Source organism: Hypanus sabinus, chromosome 22 (assembly GCF_030144855.1).
Source record: "Hypanus sabinus isolate sHypSab1 chromosome 22, sHypSab1.hap1, whole genome shotgun sequence".
Lineage (NCBI taxonomy): Eukaryota > Metazoa > Chordata > Chondrichthyes > Myliobatiformes > Dasyatidae > Hypanus > Hypanus sabinus.
The window spans coordinates 29,544,859-29,567,584 of record NC_082727.1 but is presented as its reverse complement, the minus strand read 5'-3'; the positions used below and the strand labels follow the sequence as shown (position 1 = coordinate 29,567,584).

General features: G+C 38.4%; 1 protein-coding gene across 13 annotated transcripts in view; it reads right to left on the bottom strand.

The window, feature by feature from the left end:
• Window positions 1-22,726, bottom strand: part of ank3b (ankyrin 3b) — a 615,939-nt gene that overhangs the window by 27,640 nt on the left and 565,573 nt on the right. For all 13 annotated transcript variants that reach the window (XM_059947390.1, XM_059947385.1, XM_059947393.1 and 10 more), the window contains 2 exons: window positions 4,466-4,597; window positions 181-324 (listed from right to left, as the gene is read on the bottom strand). In XM_059947390.1, the coding sequence (XP_059803373.1) occupies window positions 181-324; window positions 4,466-4,597 (276 nt within the window). The remainder of the gene's footprint in view (window positions 1-180; window positions 325-4,465; window positions 4,598-22,726) is intronic.

The following is a 22,726-nucleotide window of genomic DNA, read 5'->3' as shown; positions in this document are numbered from 1 at the left end:
TACTCCGGCTTTAATCTATTAACATTCTGTATCAATTTATACTTCAAGAAATTAACTTGGTCTGGTTATTGTCAAAGACAATAATTTACTGAAACAAATTAAATACAGTGCCTTGTCCTTTGCATTAATTCAGTGAACTACCAACTTCCCCCAAACAGAAGTGTAAAAACGAGAAGTTACCATCAGACTGATCCAGGAATACACTGCTGTCGTCAGCAAAACTTCTTGTGCCAGAAACATTACCATAGTCAAATATTGGGCCTTCTAGTAAGGTCACGATGTCCATTCGATTGATCTTTTTGAGGACTCCGCTTAAGGTATCAGCTGCAGAGAGAGCAAAAAATATGCTGACTGAACATCATGATCCAAAATACTCCAACAGAACCAGCAGTGTTTTTGTTATTAGCTAATCCGTTCCAAAAGTTGTCATCCATCCTATCAGAAAATGCAACTTTTCACAGGACACACTATTAATATTCTCCTCAGATAAAGTAGCCTTTCTTATCTGAAAACTAATCTTTTAAAAGGTCATTGATGACTAGTTCTGAATTTGAAGTAGGCATGCTGATCTGCTAAAGTATGGTCAAGAAGTGGATCAGTTTTACATCTGCTTGGAAATGCCGAAGGTGAGTGAGTCCAAAACAAAGAAGCCGAGAAGCATTTTCCAGCACCACTGTTGTGATGAGGCTGCACTCTGGTTGGAGGAACAACACCTTATATATTCTGTTTGGGTAGCCGCCAACCTGATGGCATGAACATCGATTTCTTGAACTTCTGGTAATGCCCCCCATCTCCCTTTTCCCTCACTATTCCCTATTCCCTTTCCCCTCTCTCACCTTTGCTCCTTGCCCACCCATTGCCTCCCTCTGGTGTTCCTCCCCACTTTTCTTTCTTTCATGGCCTTCTGACTCTTTCACCAATTTACTTCTCAGGTCTTTACTTCATCCCCTTCCCCTTCGGGCTTCACCTATCACTTTGTGTTTCTCTCTTCCCTCCCTCCACCTTTTAAATCTACTCCTCAGCTTTTCTTTCCTCCGGTCCTGCCGAAGGGTTTCAGCCCGAAACTGCGACTGTACTCTCTGCCTGGAATCTGCCTGCCTGGCCTGCTGAGTTTTGAGTGTGTTGCTCGGATTTCCAGCATCTGTAGATTTTCTCTTGTTCCTGCCACCCTGCCCTCCAAAAGCTTAGTTAAGGTTTTCAGAATGAAGATCTATAGACTTCTGATAGGGTAGAGCATCTAAGAATATAGAGGGGAGGGGGGCAAAATGGATTGAAGATGCAGGTCACTTATGAATAAACCTATCTGAAGGAGAGAATGGTCAATGTCTGTACTCACTCATTCTCAACACTGTTAACATCTAATAATGGGAGTTCATCATCCTGTTTAATCTGCCCACCAAAGGGGCAAAAGATGCAGAAATCACTATCTGAAATTCTTCTTCAGTAACACATTTACTATATTACAAAAGAAAGATCATTTTTTAAAAATCACAGGAAAATGATTACAGTTTTATCTCGAATTGTTTTTCAAACTTTAAGGTTTTATTTCAAGTCCCCAGCCTCCCAGAAGTCTAAGGTATTGCAAAGAGTGCTATGATTCTGTATATGAAGAATGTGAGAGCGTGTCAGAAAGATGCTGGCAGAGAAAGCGAACTTCATTAATTATTCTTCTGTTGTGCTATAACATAAACTCAGCCTTAAGTGAATGAGGCACAGCGACATTTTAATGGGGTTTATTTACAAAAAAAAGTGAAGTTTGAGGTAGACCGCCTCCCTGCTTCTCTCAAATGACCAATAACAATAGTATCTTTGCAGGAAACTGACTGAGTTGAAATGGATTTCCCAACGTCATTGTCTAGCTCCCATCCCATAATTAAATAGTGAACTAAACTTTCTTAAAGTTTAAGATGTTGAAAGGAAAGTTTATCCAATTCAAATCTAACACACGTGGGGAGACCAGCAAAACTACTGCCCTGTGAAGATGGGAAGGTTCCAAACCCAATATTCACACTGTACCCTCTGAGATGTCTGGGAACCTCTCCAAAACAGAGACATAGCTAGCACAAAGGAATACTTTGTGGTTGTTCAGTAATGCAGCTCAGTCCCAGGGATCTCTGCAGAAGCTCATTAAGGCAGTGAAGTTGGACAAACAGCTTTCCTCCAATGTGCCAGAAGAGGAGTCGTCTAAACAATGTTCATAATTCAACTCTGCAGATAACAATTCATTCTGTGCCTGGATGCAACACTTAAATAACATTTAAGCTTAGGTTGATAATCTGTGAATTGCATTTACACCAGTAATGGCCATCCTTTGATGTCCCTGAAATCACCTCACCGTGACATTCAACAGCATTGCCATTGTCATGTCCCCATGCTTCTCTTCACCCAACAACTTCCTTTGGTTGGGTTGCCACTGACCACGATTTAAGACAACTAATCACAAAACCATGCCTGAGGCAAATGACTTAGCTAATTTTCTGAATTCCTTCTATCAGCTACCAGCCAGGAATGCAATGGATTGCTTATTGCTTTTTGCTTTTCACTTGCTTGGACAGGTACAGCTCAATAATATCCAGAACAAAACAGCTCTTATTAATAGCACTTCATGCATTGCCATAAATATTAACACTCTTCATCACAAGCTGTAGCACATACCATCGGAAAGATGCACAGAAACAAGTCACCATGGCCTCCTTGACCCATGATCTCTACCCGTTTAGACAGAAAGGGGAAGGAATAATCTCAAGCCTTCTGCATTTGAATGTTCTTTTCCAAGGATACATGATAAAAAATGTATTGTCATTCCTGAATCATTGCTGGGTCAGAATGCAGAAAATCTCTACAGAAAAATGCCCTCAGACACTTTTATCATTTGGACAGTGGCAGCCTGCCAATGCTACCTCAAGGGCATTTGGGGTTAGAGAAAATATCCTGAACTATCCACTAAACATCATTGTTATAGATGAAACATCAAACTGTGAACACTATGCAATGCACAATGGGAATCTTCTCCAAATCCAGACATTGCCTGAGACCCCTTTCACTTCTAACACACTGGAATCCAACAAGCAAGCCTTATGTTCCAAAATAGTTCAGCTCTGTTTTCCACATTTCTACCAAAACCTTTTTGTTTCCATTCGATGTCAATCAGATAAACCTCCTACACCAGCAAATCCCAGGACTATTCCATATTCATTAGTGCTATCAGATCAGAAGCTTAATTCCCAATGCAGATAAACTCCAAACTTTTTCCTGAATCAAGTCACTTATTTAGATCCAGACAGTGCTTTTTGCCGTTGTATCTTAAAACTTTCACAGAATTATTCAGATTTATTTATCACAATACAGTGAAGTGCATGATGACACTCAAACCCCAGAGGACCAAAAAAGAAAATCTCAGAAAGCTAAAATAAGAATCCATAAAACATAACAATTTCTTTTAGAAAGACACTGTCTGAGAAGGGGGCAGAAGTACATTCAGTATTAACTTCTTAAAAGGGTCTTGAAATTACCTAAAGAAGAAACGGTCAAGTATCAGATTAATTGGAAGATCTTTCAGAAAACCAGGTGGACAAACAATGGGCCACATAGTCTCCTACTGTGTTATGGTTGTATTGCTCTAAAACCCTATAGCTTCATGATTTTAAAAATTGACTTTGTGAAGTTGACATTCATGATGTCTATTAACAGCTCAAGGCATAACTGTAAAAAGATTACACAGACTGTGTATGTTACAAATTGTGCACATCAGTTGTTAATCCTCTGTACAAGAAATGGGACAGAATACACAATCTATGTTACCATCTTTTACAGATTCCCTATTGTTGAACTGCTTCTACAGTACTGCCCTTCAGCCAAGTTTATCATAATATAGTTGCAGACACATGGAAGTGCTCCACCCACAAAACAAGCTGACAGCCAGCTAAGCAATGTCCCAAGTTTCATCTTCTTGCGAAACCCGTCCAAATCCTTGAAATTTTCTGAATGTCCATTTCAAAGCATTCATAAAATATATTACAAACCAATTGTTTTCAGCATTTTAAAATATTAGCTAATTGTATTTTGACAAATTAAAATGTTTAATATATATTAACATTCTAAATTGTTTAATTAAAACACCTTTTGGAAAGTAAATAGGACACAATTAAGTTTTTAAAAAGTGGTAAATTATTGAAGACTAGGAGACTGACTGTCATTCCTCACCTTTGAAATGAATGGACTTGCTGTTCCTGCACTAGGTCTAACCAGTGTAAGTACTGGGAAATACTGCAAGTCAGGGCTCTGCCCATGAATTCCTCATGTTTAACTTCAGAGTATAGTTGGGAATTTGCCAATGCAGAATAGGAAATAAGTTTAAGATTGTGGAATTTGTATAGGATTCCCAAGTGCCATGAAGGGAAAAACACGAGCATTTTCCAATAAGTTCTAACCCAAAATGTGTCATCCCCTTATCCACTTAACTCACTTGTAGCATTTTTTCCATCTCGAACAATCCATTTCTTCAACAGTATAAAGCTCTGAGTGGTTAAAGAGTTTGGATTTTCAACCCGAATCTGATTTATATCATCAACAGAAAAGTTCAATTCTCTTGCCAGTTCTGGAAGAAAAATGGAATGCAAAATGTTACTTTCTCATTTATTGCAACACAGCTATTGTTGTCTGCAAGCCAAATATTGAGTTTGTGGAAGAAGGCAATACAAGATTTATAAAATACAGACACAGCAAAAAGAAAAAAAAACGTTTACTGTATATTGCAAGTTTAAATTCCCTCACTCTAGTTTTCTTCTGATTAGGTTGGCCAATCTGCTTAACTCATTACTCCTCTCCTGTCTGAGATTCCCTTGCATAGCCACTATACCTTGTCGCCTCCTTCCCACATCTTCGAAAGCTTAACCCTCCACATAAAAGTACTGACTTGAATATTTTTGACCCCATCACTATAGAAATATACCGGGATTTTTATAGTTTTTGTTCGGTCATATTAGGTAAGTTAAATATCAAGCTAATGTGGGAACACAGCAGTTTAGGAAGCATTTGTGAAGGGAAGCAGAGAGTTGACTTTGCAGTTGAGACTATTCAAGTGGATTGGGTCTTGACCCAAGACACCTACTGTCTGCATCCTCCAAAGATGCTGTCTGACTCTCTGAGCTTCTCCAGCAACTTGTTACTTTTGCTCCAGATTCCAGCAACCGCAGTTTCTTGTGTCTCCAACCTGCACGAGTTACTCAGAATCTGAAACAAACCTCCACTCAATACTGTGGATTTCAAAGCTTAACGTTCAAAGTAAATTTATTATCAAAGTACCTATATTTCACTATATATTATCCTGAGATTCATTTTCACGCAAGCATTCACAGTACAACAAAGAAACACACTCGAATCAATGAAAAACTACACACAAAGACTGACAACCAATGTGCAAAATAAGTGCAAATACCAAAAAAATAATAATACGTAATTAAGTTAATTAATAGTACTGAGAATTTGAAAGAGTCCTTCAAAGTGAGTTCAAAGGTTGTGGAATCAGAGTCATGGTTGAGGTTATTCATGCCGGTTCAGGAGCCTGATGGTTGAAGGAGAATGATTGTTCCTGAACCTGCTGGTGTGGGATTTGTTACGGGAAGACCCAAAAACAGAATACAAGGAGTTTAAAGATTATTGCAAAGCAGACAGGCAGTACCTTCATTTATTATACTTCTGTGACTCATGAACAAAGCCCATCGTGAGGGAAAAACCTGTGTGGCATCTAAGAAAGAGCCCCTTCATCCTTTCTCAGAAAAGAGATGGTACCGTGATAAACAGACACGGCTTGATATAGTTCATTTGTTATTGCCTTGTATAACAGCAAAATGATTTATTCTGCTCTAATACTTCAGTAAGGACCAGCTATTCTGTGACCTTTTAACTGTGTGAACTGTGCAACTGTGTCTTTGAGTACCTTCATTCCAGACAGTAAGCAGTGCAATATCATCGCACATCAAGCACCAGCATCTGACACTAACAGGACTCTTACTAAACATCAGCAATGTGCACCAGCCTTATTGATGTGGTCACTGGTAGAAAGAGTGAGCAGCTTCAAATTCCTGGGTGTCCACGTTTCAGGGGATCTGTCCCAAGCCCAGCAATGCAATCATGAAAACATGCCAGTGGCTCTACTTCATGAGAAGTTTGAGGAGATTTGGTATGTTACTCAAGACTCTAGCAGATTTCTACATCATGTTGCCTGGATGGGGGAGCATGCCTTATGAGGATAGGGTGAGTGAACTTGGTCTTTCTCCTTGGAGCAGCTGAGGATGAGAGGTGACCTGATAGAGGTATGATGAGAAGCATTGATCATGTGGATAGTCAGAGGCTTTTTCCCAGGGCTGAAATGGCTCACACGAGAGGGCAGTTTTAAGGTGCTTGCAAGTAAGTACAGAGGAGATATCGTGGGTAAGTTTTTTTTTTACACAGAGTGGTGAGCACGTGGAATGGGCTGCCGGCAATGGTGGTGGAGGCAGATACGATAGGGTCTTTTAAGAGACTCCTGGATAGGTACATGGAGCTTAGAAAAATAGAGGGCCATGGGTAACCCGAGTTAATTTCTAAAGTAAGTACGTGTTCGGCACAGCATTGTGGGCCAAAGGGCCTGTATTGTGCTGTAGGTTTTCTATGTTTCTATATGGCCTTTCCTGCAGATCAAGGATCAGCTTTATTCCCCATATACATTTACACGTATTAGGAATTTACTGTAGAGTTGGCGCAGTGTGCAACAAAAACAACAAAATTCAACAATTCTGAAAGATAAAGAATTATATACAAATGTTAAGAGTTTGTATATGGAATACAACATGCATAAATATCAGCATTTATTTACGATGTAAACAGCATTCTAAAAACTGGTTTACACTGCACTGCAGTGGCTAAGGTATAGATGGGGTGGGCGGAAATGAGGGGAGGGCAACTAGAATGATTGCTCAGACTAACTGCCTGGGGGGAGGGGGAGAAACTATTACAACTTCACCCACTGACAACAGTGAACATTTATAATCATTCAGCATTAAATGAGATGAAGCCACTGAAAAAATAAACTGGGCAAGTTAATGGCATTATTATTGAAGCAAAGTATCTTAAACGAGCCCTGTGCTGCATGGTGGCAGGAAATTGATTGAGAATGCATGGGATTGTGATAGAGAACATGGTGAAAGATTGTAAAATGTTACTCCTGACACAGCAGGAATAGGTTTATAAATGAGTTTTATTTACAAGTGGAGGAGGAAAAACACACTGCCATTTAACACACAAATTAGCAGAACTCATAAGACTTCTCCATTATTTTATATTTTAGCAATAAACTCTGCTGGTGGCAGAATCAGGTATGGAATCTCTGGAATTTATAAATAACTCTGTGAACACAATCAAAAATAAAACTGAGGAAGTTATTCAGCTGGGAAGTGAATCTACAAAGTGAGAAGCAGCTTGGAATCACAGTATTTAGAAAGATAAAAAGATCAGATATCAGATATTTAAGTGGAAAATGGTTTATGAAGCATGTTCATATCTGAGTTAAACATAGATACAAGTTTGCTTTAGAGACCTCAGCAGACATCTTGAGAGTGGAAGAGGATGTGAGAGAGGGTGGGAGGGCGAAGGGTTAAACTTCAGTTACATGGTGACAGCATAATGACATATATTCTCACTTTCTGATGACACCAAATGACAGTCCACAATAAACAGTGCAGATGGCAGGAAAAAGTTGTAAGTATAAATTAATATGCGACGTGGCTGTCGGAGTTCAATATGGAAACGTGCGAGATGATCCACACTGAAACATAACATTAGACTTTGTTCTAAATGTAAGCAACTCAGAGTTGTGAATGATCAAAGAGAATCAGGGATCCAATATACAGTAGAAAGAAAAATGACAAATGAAAAGATGGCTTTATCTCAAAAAGGTTGAAATAACAAAGGACAAAGTTTTAGTCCTGCACAGGACTCTGCACAGAGCTCTGACTAATCCCATCAGGACAACAGCATTCAGATGAGGATATGACTTTCAAAAAGAGTAGATCGGGATAGCAGAGACTGAATGGATCAGTGCTGCAGCTAAGGTAATAATAAAGAAAGATAAGCTTTATTTGACACGCGCATATTGAAACACACTATGAAATGTGTTAAGTTTTGCATTGTATCAAATCAGCAAAGATTATATCAGGCAGCCCATAAGTATCGCCGCGCTTCCAATGCCAACATAGCGTGCCCACGTCTCACTAACCCTACTGTATGTCTTCAGAATGTGGGAGGAAGCTGGAGCACCCAGAGGAAACCCATGCAGTCACGGGGAGAACATATAGACAGCAGCAGGAATCAAGCCCTGATCTAACAGCTGTAAAGTGTTGCGCTAACTGTGCCGCCCATGACAGGTTGTAGAGATTGAGATTATTTCCTTGAGCACACAAGGTAAAGAGAATGATCTAATGTGCTTATACAAGGTACCAAAAAGGATTTGACAGAGAAAAAGCATTTGATTTAGTGAAGGAAGAGAACACATGATCATCAACTCCAATTTAGAGAAGGGTATTCAGAGTTGGCATCAAAAAACATTTCTTCATAGGAAACATGAGGAAATCTGCAGATGCTGGAAATCTTCATAGGAAATCTTTTAGAAATCTGAGCTCCCTTCATTCAAGAAAAATGATGTTGCATCTGGGTGTCATTACAAAATTTCAAAACTGATATTGCGAAATCTTTGTATATTAAAGGATATTGAAATAAGAAGTAGAGGTATAGTTAAGGTACGTATCAGCCAGGACTGAATGGTAAGAAGTGGATTAACTTGCAGCTGTCCCTATATCGTTAAGAATTTTGAGTTGGCTATTGTGCCTTTTTGTAATGAGTCTGCTTTCATACAGCTATAAAAAATTCCCATGATGTAACAAGAAGAGCAAGAGATTTATCTCCATGCACTGGTCAATCTGTATTCCTCAAACACTAGAACAAAGAGACATTAGCTGATCATTACATAACTGTTTGCAGTAATTTGCTCTAAATTGGCTGCTGCTAATTCATTAGCTACAGAATGGTATCTCCACTTTGAAAGTACCTTGTAGGGCATCTCAATAATTCAAGTTAACGTAGAACAGTGCAGCACCAAAACAGGCCCTTCATCCCACAATGTTGTGCCAAACCAATTAAATTATTCATCAAATGGTCAACCTAACTAATACCCTCTGCATACACTGTACTTCTTTCTCTCCAATGTACAAAAGGATTAGAATGGAGGGATATAGGCCACATGCAGACAGACGGGCAGTTAAAATTGGCATCCTGGTCAGCACAGACGTAATGGGCCAAAAGGCTATTGATAGGTTCTATTTACTTATCTGTCCCTCACCATTAATGCTGGCACGCTTGCTTCATAATTCCATCAGCATGTTGAACCCAGGATAGATCGTCAGAGATATTGACATCCAGGAACTTGAAACCGCTCTCCCTTTCCACTGTTGACCCCTCAATGAGGACTGGTGTGCCTACCCCTCGACTTCCCCTTCCTGAAATGTCCAATCAATTCTTTGACCTTACTGGCGTTGATTGCCACATTGTTATTGTGACACCACTCATTTAGCTGATCTTTCTCACTCCTGTGTGCCACCTTACAACCATCTGAGATTCTGCTGACAAAAGTTGCGTCATCGTCAAATTTATAGATGGCATTTGTGCTGTGCCTAGCCACGCAGAGTGTGAAGCACACACCCTTGAGGTGCGGCACTGTTGATTGTCAACGAGGAGGTGGTGTTATTTCAGATCTGCACTGACTGTGGTCTCCAATGAGAAAGTCAAGGATCCAGTTGCAGAGGGAGGTACAGAGGCCCAGGCTTTGAATAAGCTTCATGTCTTGAGACTTACTTGATTGGTACTGAGGGAATGATGGTATTGAATACTAAGCTGTAATCAATGTATGACACTACTCTTGCAGTTCACCTACTCTTTTCAAAGAACATGCAGGTACAGATGATTATTTTGGAGTGAAGGCATTATCACTGGTTCCTCTCTATGATCTTGTACTACAGACGATTACCGCAATAAATTAATGTAGGAATCCATGACATTGGACTGCTGGATCAGTAAGTAATTAATTTAATATGGTCTGACGAATAAAGCTGAAAACATGGCTATTAGCAAAGGCAAGTACAGTGGCATGACAGTCAGAATGCTAACCCACAACTCCCAAACCTTGGGAGGTTGAGAAGGTTCTTCCTTGAATTTGCATATTCTTTCAATTACCATATGCATTTCAGGCTGATGTTTCAATGTGCTGGGAGCTGAATGGGCAATTGCAAATTACCCCTTTGTGTAACTAAACTTCAAAAAAAATTCAAAGGGGTGTGAGGGCACGAGAAGAGATACAGCAAATAAAGAAGGGGAGCTGGGCTGCTGGGAGCTGGCATGAATTTGATGGACCAAATGCTTTTTCAGTGTGGGGAGAGGTGATGGGGACATTCAAATTAATAAACTGATATATTTCATAAACACAAGAATGTCTGCAGATGCTGGAAATCCAAAGCAACACAATGATGTATATTTTTTTACTGGAACTTGACTAATATTGCTCAAAATGGGACTGAAATATGTTGTTGGCAATGCTTTCCCTATAATATAGATCAGAATCCAGCAGATGGCATACATGCTACAGTTTTCTGAGTGAAGAGAGGCCTGGAGGAAATATTTCAAATTCTGATTTACTTATCACATGTACATTGAAACACATCTACTGTGAAATGTACTGCTTGTGGTAACAACCAATGCACCCAAGACCTCTGTGGTGATCCCCCAAGTATTACCACACATTCTGGCACCAACCGTGCTCAAAAGAACAACATAAAACACAACAAAACAGAACAAACCAACAACAGCAAAAGAGACCTCATTTCACCCTCCCACCCACATACTCAGTCCTCCAACAACAGCGCAAGCAATCTTCGGCCTCCAACCAACTCGTGGTTTTGCAGATAATGGACCTTTGATTTCCCCAGTGGACTTGAAGTGACTTGCGGATCGGAATTGCTGTGTATTTAATATTAATGTAATATTTGAGTAATAATGTAAATGTATTGTTTGACTACTTTGTTGTTCACAGAATGCAGAATGCATCGCTGATTATAGGCAAAAGTGCATAAATGGCATATGTCATCACACCACCAAGCAAGTGCCTCAAAGTCAATACAAAGTTAGACTCACATTCCCAGCTCGAGCTCTTTTGCTTTTAATTAATTTAATCTCTTGAGGTTACAAAGCATAGCAGAGGCAACGAGGAAATTTAAAACAAACCCAAGATGACTATCTGCCCATTGAAGCACAGCGAGACGTTCGAGTAAAAAAAAATATGCAGCAAGAAATGGTCGAGGGAAAAAAACAACACAGCATGTGCTCTTCAGAAAAGGAGACAGATAGGGTCGAGTTTTAAAAAAAGCAGAAAATTCACAGATTCATAAACAATGAGTACTGGGTGACAATAATCCTAAAACAAACAATCAGAAATAGCCGGCCACATTGGAAAGATTGATGCGCTCAACTTAAACAAATAAAATAGCCAATGGGAATCAAGTACCAATTTTGCTGTGCGCTTTGGGTTTAAAGGCTTACACTTTGCTTAGAAATTTCACTATTCCAACCAACCCATCCGAAATGAGCTTGGTTGATATCATGAAAATAATGCAGGAACATTCAGAACTGAAACTAACGTTGATTGCAGAACGCTCTTGGTTTCATAAACAAAAAGGGAATCGAAAAGGGGGAGCCCTCCAACCTGAGTGTGGCTTCATCTTGATAGTAGAGGAGGCCATGGATAGACATATCAGAATGGGAATGGGACGTGGAATTAAAATGTGTGGCCACTGGGAGATCCTGCTTTCTCTGGCGGACAGAGCGTAGGTGTTCAGTGAAATGGTCTCCCAGTCTGCGTCGAGTCTCACCAATATATAAAAGGCTGCACTGGGAGCACCGGACGCAGTATATCACACCAGCCGACTCACAGGTGAAGTGTTGCCTCACCTGGAAGGACTGTCTGGGGCCCTGAATGGTGGTGAGGGAGGAAGTGTAAGGGCAGGTGTAGCACTTGTTCCACTTACAAGGATAAGTGCCAGGAGGGAGATCGGTGGGAAGGGATGTGGTGGGACAAATGGACCAGGGAGTCACGTAGGGAGCGATTCCTGTGGAAAGCGGAAAGGGTGGGGAGGAGGGAAAGATGTGCTTAAGCATACTAATCTGTATGCTGTTGATGAAAAATTCGATAATGATGAGTGACACAGGACTTCCTAGCCTTGAGATTTACAATGTGAAAACTAGCAATAGACCAGCAATATGGCTTATATCAGAAGTGAACAGAAAATTAATTAGTACAGAATTTGACACTGGCTCAGTTGTTCAACTATTCCACAAAATGAATTTGAATGGCATTTCAAAGACACTAAATTGAAGCCTGCAGATATCAAAGAACCTATACTAGGGAAAAGACAACTCCTGTGGGAAAGACACTCATAACAGTAAAATCCAACAACCAACAAGCCACATTGGGCTTGTATGTGGTAAAAACAGGAGGGCTGGACATGAGCGGCTGACAGAACTACAACTTAATTGGAGATCCATCCACCAGTCACATGCCACACCTGCCTTTATGCTGCACACCATGAACCACTCCCCGATGGAGGGAAAATTGGTGTTGGTGCCAACCTCTGGGCCTTTGGTTGGAAGCATATTGGACCAAGGAAGGAGCATGCTGCTGAGGGAAATCGTGAAAGTGATGAATTTCTGAGAGAATTTCTGATGTATTAGTCAGGCAGTTACTTGCAAAATGTGGCTTGGTTTTAAGCTGGAAGAGAGTTCATGGAGCTTCAGTGAGGTTGCAAGGGCCTTGCTTTTTTGAGCATAAAGAACCAGAATCTACTCTTTATGCTTTAAGATTACTACATGAACTTCAAGTGGGAGACAAAAAGCTGTCTGTAAAAGTAGATGCAAAGACCAAAGCTCAGCAGGATGAATGGAAGGCCAAAATAAAAGTATTCGATGGAGAGATAAAACCAGGATTCAGGAAACAGAAACTGCACCTTGGCACCATCTTGCCTGGATTGTAGCCTTCCTCATTGGTTCTCATGGAGTGGCGCAAATTTACGGTCAGCCTACTGCCTTGTAAACACAGCCGATAAATTCCAATGCTCTAAAACACTTCATGTTTGCCAGCTTTAGAAACATAGCTACAAAAGCATTCAACTAACTTAAAACATTCCACACTAATTTCATTTAAAATTCAAAAGATGTTGCTTCACATGTGATCACAACAGTTCTCATTTTCCTTATGTTTTGGGAGAAGTTCAGATAAGATAGATCATCATTGCTTTGTGTATGAGAGTTTAAGACTAGAGGGTATTGGCTAAAGGTGAGAGAGGAAAGATTTAAAGTGGATCTGAGAAGTGAGGTTTATTTTACACAGAGGGAATGTGGATATGGAATGAGCTGAGAGAGGCAGGTAAAATTACAGCATTTAAAAAGTACTGTTTTTGGAAAGGTACATAGGTAGGAGAGGAATAGAGGGGCGCAAGTCCAAAGCAGAAATATGAGACTAGTGTATATAGACATCCTGATCGGTACCGATAAGCTGAATGGTCTGTGTTTGTGCAGTATAACTTCAGAGCCTATTCTGAAATAATTCCATTAATCCTGTAACTCCAATTATCACCCAGTAACTTATTCTATCTTGGGCTCATCAAGATTTACCAGGATGCTGCCCAGATTAAAGAACACGTCTTAAAAGGATAGATTGAGCAGTTTTGTCTTTGGAATAAAAGAGGATGGAGGTGACTTGATAGAGTTGTACAAGATGATTGTGTGGACAGCCAGAGATCTTATCCTGGGGTGGAAACAGCTAATACAAGGGGGGGGGGGGATAATTATAAAGTGATTGGAAGAAAGGTTATCAGAGGTAAGCTTTTGTGAAACAGAGAGTGGTGGGTGCATGAAATGCTTAGCCGGGAGCAGATATATTAGAGACATTTAAAAAAACCTCTTAGATAGGCATACAGTATTGATGATAGAAAACCAGAGGGCTAAGCCAGAAGGAAGTGTTAAGATTGCTTTTAGAGTAGGTTAAAAGATTGCCACAATTTCACAGGTCCAAGGACCTGTATTGTGTTGTCGTGTTCTCTGTTCTATACTCTAAATCCTACCACCTGATTCTCCTATTATCCACCTGCACTAGTGGCAATTTACAGTCACTATCAGCCAGTACGTATTTGAGACATGACAGAAATCTCAGCACTCAGCGGGAATCCTGACAGTCGCAGGAAGAACATGCGAATCTGTGACCCCATCTGCTGCACAACTGTGCCATGACATCTCACAGTAAGATGAAAAACAGTCACTTAAGGTAAGGGGAGCAATAGCCAGAAGACTTCACTAACTTCCTGTTGTTAATTAAAGACTCTCTATAGTATTTTAAGACCTGGAATAAATACCACTATATTAAATGAACTTGAGATTAGTTATTTATAACTGTATTTTCCATCAATTGTCATCTCAGATTAGGTCATGAACACAAGTGTGATTTTTGAGCTCATTCAAAGTGTTTATTATCAAACTATTTTTATGTCACTATATACCACCCTGAGATATATTTGCTTACAGGCATTTACAGGAAAATAAAGAAATATAATAGAATTTGTGAAAAAGGTATAAATCACAAAGACTATCAACCGACCAATGTGCAAAAAAGACAAATCGTGCAAATAATTTAAAAAATACTGATTTGTAGAGTCCTTGAAAGTTGTTTGTGGAATCAGTTCAGTATTGAGGTGAGTGAAGTTATCCATGGGTTCAGGAGTCTAATGGTTGCAGGGTGAGAACGCTTCCTGAACCTGGTGGTGTGCGACTTAACGCTCCTGGTGGTGTGGGACTTAAAGGCTCCTGGTGGTGTGGGACTCGACGCTCCTGGTGGCATGGGACTTAAAGGCTCCTGGTGGCGTGGGACTTAAAGGCTCCTGGTGGCGTGGGACTTGACGCTCCTGGTGGTGTGGGACTTAAAGGCTCCTGGTGGCGTGGGACTTGACGTTCCTAGTGGTGTGGGACTTAAAGGCTCCTGGTGGCGTGGGACTTAAAGGCTCCTGGTGGCGTGGGACTTCGACGCTTCTGGTGGCGTGGGACTTAAAGGCTCCTGGTGGTGTGGGACTTGACGCTCCTGGTGGCGTGGGACTTAACGCTCCTGGTGGTGTGGGACTTGAAGCTCCTGGTGGTGTGGGACTTGACGCTCCTGGTGGTGTGGGACTTGACGCTCCTGGTGGCGTGGGACTTTGACGCTTCTGGTGGCGTAGGACTTCGACGCTCCTGGTGGTGTGGGACTTTTTTTTTTTTTTTTTAAATAATTTTTTATTGCATTTTTAAATGATTACAAAGTATGAAAAAAAACAATGTATATAACCCATACCCCCTCCCCTTAACCCCTCCCCCCTAACTACCCCTTAGAAAAAAAAGAAAGAAAGAAAGAAAGAAAGAAAGAATGCCTGGTGGTTGGAAGATCTCCACATGCTCCATGGAGTTCGTAATAATTTTAATATGTATATTTATTTCTTTCCCCTAGTAACCAATTGTTTCATCTTAAAAGCATCTGTATATTTAATCCTGTCTTTTGTAAATAAGGGCTCCAAATTTTCAAAAATGTTTCATATTTATCTCTTAAATTATAAGTAATTTTTTCTAATGGAATACAACCATAGATTTCTTTCTTCCAAGAATCTATACTTAAATGTGAATCCGATTTCCAAGTAACTGCAATAGCTTTTTTGGCTACTGCCAGTGCAATTTTTATAAATTCTTTCTGATACTTATTTAGTTTGAGTTTCGGTTTTATCCCTTCAATATCACCTAGTAAAAATAATATTGGATTATGAGGAAATTGTGTTCCTGTAATTTGTTCCAGTAAAAGTCTTAAATTTGTCCAAAAAGGTTGAATTTTAGAGCAAGACCATGTCGAATGTAAAAAAGTACCAGTTTCCTGGTTACATCGGAAACACTGATCCGATAAATTTGGATTAAATTTTTTTATTTTTTGTGGTGTAATATATAATTGATGTAGAAAATTATACTGCACTAATCTTAACCGAACATTTATTGTATTTGTCATACTGTCAAGGCATAGTCTTGACCAATTTGTTTCTTCAATTTTAATATTCAAATCACTTTCCCATTTTTGTCTTGACTTGTGGACTCCTTGCTTAATTACCTGTCTTTGAATCAAATTATACATGCAAGATACAAATTTTTTGATGTTTCCTTTTTGAATTAAAATTTCTATTTCATTAGATTTCGGCAATAACATTGTTTGACCTAATTTTTCTCTTAAATAAGCCCTTAATTGAAAGTAACAAAATAAAGTGTTGTTTGATATTTTATATTTATTCTTTAATTGTTCAAATGACATTAATATACCTCCTTCAAAACAATTCCCTATATATCTAATCCCATTTTGAATCCAATTATATAAAAGTTGATTGTCCATTGTAAAAGGAATAAGTCTATTTTGAATTAAAGATCTCTTTGCTAATAAAGATTTTTTTATCTCATCATCAACATTTATCTTATTCCATAAATCAATCAAATGTTTTAATATAGGAGATTCTTTCTTTTCCCGTATCCATTTAGATTCCCATTTGTATATAAAATCTTCTGGTACATTTTCTCCTATTTTATCTAATTCTATTCTAATCCATGCCGGTTTATCTTTCTCGAAAAAAGATGCAATAAATCTAAGTTGATTTGCTTTATAATAATTCTTAAAATTTGGAAGTTGTAATCCTCCTAGATCAAATTTCCATGTCAATTTTTCCAACGATATTCTGGACATCTTACCTTTCCAGAGGAATTTCCTCAGATATTTATTTAACTCTTGAAAAAACTTCTGGGGTAATTGTATTGGTAATGATTGAAATAAATATTGTAATCTAGGGAATATATTCATTTTTATAGTATTTACTCTACCTACTAATGTTATTGGTAGTGCCATCCATTTTTCAAGATCTTCCTGAATTTTTTTCAAAAGCGGTAAGTAATTTAATTTGTATAAGTTTTTTATATCATTATCAACTCTTATACCTAAATATTTTATACCATTTGCTGGCCATCTAAATTGAGTTATTAATCGACATTGATTATAATCTCCTTTAGTAAGAGGCAAAATTTCACTTTTATCCCAATTTATTTTATAACCCGATATTTTCCCATATTCTTCTAGTCTATAAGATAATTTGCGTAGTGAATGTAATGGATCTGTTAAATAAATTAAAACATCATCAGCAAATAAGTTAATCTTGTATTCTTCCTGATTAACTCTGAAACCCTTAATATCTGGGTCCATTCTAATTAATTCAGCTAATGGTTCTATTGCCAACACAAACAAAGCAGGTAATAGTGGGCAACCTTGCCGAGTTGATCTTGTTAACTGAAATGATGTTGAAATTTGACCATTTGTCACTACTTTAGCTTTGGGATTAGTATTTAAGGTTTTAATCCATTTTATAAATGATGTTCCTAATCCATATTTTTCCAATACCTTAAATAAAAAATCCCATTCCAATCTATCAAATGCTTTCTCTGCATCTAAAGCAACCGCCACACTCATTTCCTCCCTCTTTTGTGCTAAATGGATTATACTAAATAACCGAGTTACATTATCTGCCGATTGTCTATTTTTGATAAATCCTGTTTGATCCATATGCACTAATTTTGGTAAGCATTTAGATAATCTATTAGATAAGATTTTTGCTATTATTTTATAATCAGTGTTTAATAAAGAAATAGGTCTATATGATGCTGGTTTTAAAAGGTCTCTGTCTTTTTTTGGCAATACTATTAAAATAGCTGTTGAAAAAGATTCTGGAAGTTTATGCGTTCTTTCCGCCTGATATATTAATTCCATAAAAGGAGGAATTAATAAATCTTTAAACTTTTTATAAAATTCAGGTGGAAAACCATCTTCTCCTGGAGATTTATTACTTTGAAGTGATCCCAAAGCTTCTTCAACTTCTTTCACTGTAAAAGACATACCTAATCCCTTCTGTTCTTCTGTATTTAATTTTGGAAGAGTTATTTGTGATAAAAATTCTTCTATCTTAACATCGTCATTCTTTGATTCTGATTTATACAACTCAGAATAAAAATTCTTAAAAGCCTCATTAATTTCTAGAGGTTTATAAGTAATTTCATTCACTTTTGTTCGAATTGCATTTATTGTTTTAGAAATCTGGTCTGTTTTTAACTGCCATGCAAGAACTTTATGTGATCTTTCACCTAATTCATAATATCTCTGTTTAGTTCTCATAATTGCTTTTTCTGTTCGATATGTCTGGAGTGTATTATATTTTAACTTCTTATTAATAAGTTGTCTTCGTTTTTCTTCTGTCATATTTCTTTGAGATTCTTTTTCTAATTTTATAATCTCCTTTTCCAATTGATCTATTTCTATCATATATTCCTTCTTAATTTTAGAAGTATAACTTATTATCTGACCTCTCAAATATGCTTTCATTGCTTCCCACAATATAAATTTATCATCAACTGAATGTAAATTTGTATCTAAAAAGAACTGAATCTGTTTTTTCATAAAATCACAAAAATCTTGACGTTTTAGTAAAATTGAATTAAATCTCCATCTATAAATTGATTCCTCTTTATCTGTCATTATCATTGTCATTATTAAAGGAGAGTGATCAGACAATATTCTTGCTTTATATTCCATGTTTTTCACTCTATCTTGAATATTTGTTGATAACAGGAAAAAATCTATCCTAGAATATGTTTTATGTCTATTTGAATAAAATGAATAATCCCTTTCTTTTGGATTGATTCTTCTCCATATATCAATCAAATTTAGATCTTTCATCAATGATAGAGTTAATTTTGCTACTTTTGATTTTGTAATAGCCTTTGTTGATCTATCTAAAACTGGATCTAAACAAAAATTAAAATCTCCACCTATTAATATTTTATCATGTGCATTAGCCAAATTCAAAAAAACCTCCTGTATAAATTTTACATCATTTTCATTTGGTGCATAAATATTCATAAGAGTCCATAGTTCTGAAAAAATTTGACAATGTATAATTAAATATCTTCCTGCCGAATCAATTAATACATTTTGTATTTTAATTGGTAAATTTTTATTAACCAAAATTGCAACTCCTCTTGCCTTTGAGTTAAATGAAGCTGCAATAACATTTCCAACCCAGTCTCTTTTTAATTTCTGATGTTCTATATCCGTTAAATGAGTTTCTTGTAAGAAAGCTATATCTATTTTCATTTTTTTAATGTATGTTAAAATTCTTTTTCTTTTTATTGGTCCATTAAGCCCATTAACATTAAAACTTAAAAAATTCAATAAATTAGTCATTATTTTTATTTATGTTACTCCAATCTATAATAATACCTAATCTTTCAACTCTCATTATATCCTGGGAAATCTTTTTAGAAGTCTCCATGTTGCTATGTGTGTCCCCACCAATCATCCAGGCAAAAGAATAGAAGAAAAATAGAAAATAAAGAAAAAAACAAAATACCCCCCTACTAATGTTGTGAAAAAAAAGAAACACAACATTACCCCCCTCTATTGTACGGGTCATGGCAATCGCCATGATTACACACGTGAATCCCGTAGTAACCGATTCAAAGCTCCCCAGCCCCCCCGCAACATGAAAGATATATATATATAAAAAAAAAACATACCATTCTCAATTAATATTTCTAAAATATTACTTTTCTCCCTTATATCGTCCTTAAATGTCCATCAGTTCCATTTACTTTCTCTGTCTTCGTCTTTAACCATTACATTTAGAAATCTCCGCTTTTAATCAACGAATAGATGGAAGTCTTTGTGCAAACACCTCCGCATCTTGATAGTCAGAAAAAAATCTTTTTCCTTCCTCCAAAAAAATTATCAGTGTTGCTGGGTGACGCATTGAAAACTTATAACCTTTTTCCCACAAAACCTTTTTAGCTGGGTTAAATTCTTTCTTTCTCTTCAAAAGGTTATAACTTATATCAGGATAAAAAAGAACTGGTTTCTCAGCTATCATCAACGGACCTTTTCTTCTTTTAGCACCCTGGGCAGCCGCCCTCAAAATCTTTTCTTTATCCTGGTATCTTAAACATCTTATCAAAATTGATCGCGGATTTTGATCATCTTGAGATCTTGGTCTTAAAACTCTGTGCACCCTTTCAATCTCAATTAAAGGTTCTTCTCCCATTTCCAATTTTTCAGGAATCCATTTTTGAAAAAAATTTATTGGGTCTTCTCCTTCGGTACCTTCTTTAAGTCCAACAATTTTAATATTATTGCGTCTACTAAAATTTTCAAGTTTATCAATTTTTCCCACGAGTTGTTTTCTTTCTGATGTCCAGGCGTCATTATCATCTTCCATCTTCTTCATTCTTCCCTCCATATCTTCCATTCTGACGTCCAAATCTATAATTTTCTTTTCCATTTTTTCCTGTTTCTTTGTCATTTTATCAAACATAGCCTCCATGTTTGCTATTTTTTGTGTCATTACTTTTTGGTTACTTTTAATTACTTTTAATGCCTTTAATTTATGCATTATTTGCCTCAAAGTCTTTTTTGTACTTTCAGAGGAACTTTCGTCTTCTCCATCTTCATCTGATTTTTCCAGAGAGTCCGTCTCTCTCTCAGACTCACTTTCACTGTCGGTTTCAGTCGTTGCTGGGATTTGTAGTTCTGGTTGTTCTCTTTTGCGCATGCTCGTTCCTTTACGCTTGCGCAGTTCTCGTTGATCTTTCCCTTTAGAAATGGCCGATGCTGCCGCAGTCTCCTTTTCTGTTTCACCGGTGGTGTGTTGTACCTGAGTCCGCGGTTCTTCGGTAGAAGTAGGCCTTGATTCTGTTCCAACTTGAGCGGTCTTCGCGGTAGCAGTTTTCTTCGTCCTCTGTTTATGAGGCATAGCTTAAAACAATCCGGACTAGTTTATAAGTAACCTTAAAAAAGTATTAATTAACTTTTCTTCACTTTGACATTGATTTATTAACTTTTTTACGGGAGGGCTGGATTCCAGCGTCTCGATCCTACGTCATCACGTGACGTCCCCCCGGTGGTGTGGGACTTGAAGCTCCTGGTGGTGTGGGACTTGACGCTCCTGGTGGCGTGGGACTTTGACGCTCCTGGTGGCGTGGGACTTGACACTCCTGGTGGTGTGGAATGGTAAGATGGTAGTACTGAGAGGAGACCATGGCCCGGCTGAAGGGGTTCTTTGATGAGAGATGCTTCTTTCTTGTGACAGCACTTCATGTAAGCGTGTTCAGTGGTGAGGAGGGCTTTTCCTATGACAGACTGGGAATACTCTTTGTTAAACATTAAGTAATACTAATGATGAAAATCGCAATAAAAACAGAAAAAGTTGCATGTACTTGAGGGTTCAGAAACCAACTGTGGAGGGAGAAGGAGCTACTAATACAGACTAATACACAAATTCTGGAAGAAAACAGCAAGTCAGGGAACATCTACGCAGGGGAAAAGACAGATGGTGTTTCAGGCCAAGATGCTCCATCAGGACTGGAAAGGAAAGGGGGAGGAATGTGTGGCTCTGGATTTCCAGCATCTGCAAAATCTATTTCAGACTGAGGTCCTTTCATCAGGGCACAATTCTGATGAAAAATCATCAATCTGAAATGCTTATTTCACTGATGTACGCTATAATACTGCAGACATGGAATCACTTATTAACAACCTGCAACTAAATGAAGAGAAACTTCACTCTCGCATTTAACTACCATAAATTCCGGACTATAAGCCGCTACTTTTTTCCCACGCTTTGAACACTGCAGCAACACTGTGGCCTATACTACGGTGCGGCTAATGCATGTTTTTTTTTCATGCCGCCAAAAACATTTTGCCTCGTAACAGTAGACTGTTATGAATCCCGTAACTGGAGAACTTACCAGTAAAGATAGAGAGGTCCGTTGAAGTCTGATGTCACTATTTTCAAACGTTTTATTTATAAAGGGACACAAAAGTAGGGTTAATACATACATTCAGATAGTGCACATTGTCAACACTCAATCTAAAGCGCGGGTATAGTAATAATCATCATTAAGAAGTGAGCTCTGCTGTTGTCTAGGGGTTAATAGATTGTCCGTTGGAAATATAAAAGTCACTCAGAAAGTCTGCAGGCCTCAGCCCTTTGAAAATCGCTGGGTTTCACGTGGGGCGACCGAGAGAGAGAGATTGGGGGAGAAGAGAAAGAACTTGCCGAGTCTTGATGAATCTTCCGTGAAATCGGGGGAACGTTGGTTTCCTCGCCCCGATGTTAGTTAAAAGCGGTTTTCTGTGATTCCAGCCACAAATTCCAATCCCGGAATCTAACGCACGTGGCTTCCTTCAGAATGGCTTCCCGCTGCTGCGGGAATACTCTAGTGTCTTCTTGGTGCGTCTGAGGGGCTGTCCCCGAGACTCTCCTTTATACTTCCTCATGGGGTCGCAGGTGTCAATCAGGTTGGGATGATGCAATCTCTCTCTCAACCAGCCCACCTTGCCCGAGGGCTTTTCACGTGGTCTCCATGAGACAATAGTCGCTGTCGTCTTATTCTGTATCCCGGGTGGGATGTGCAATTTGGCACATTTCTCTCTCTCTCTCACTTCCTGGGTCTACTGACCCCCCCCTCCCCTCGACGGGTGCTCTTGCGATTCTCACAAAGGAGGGGG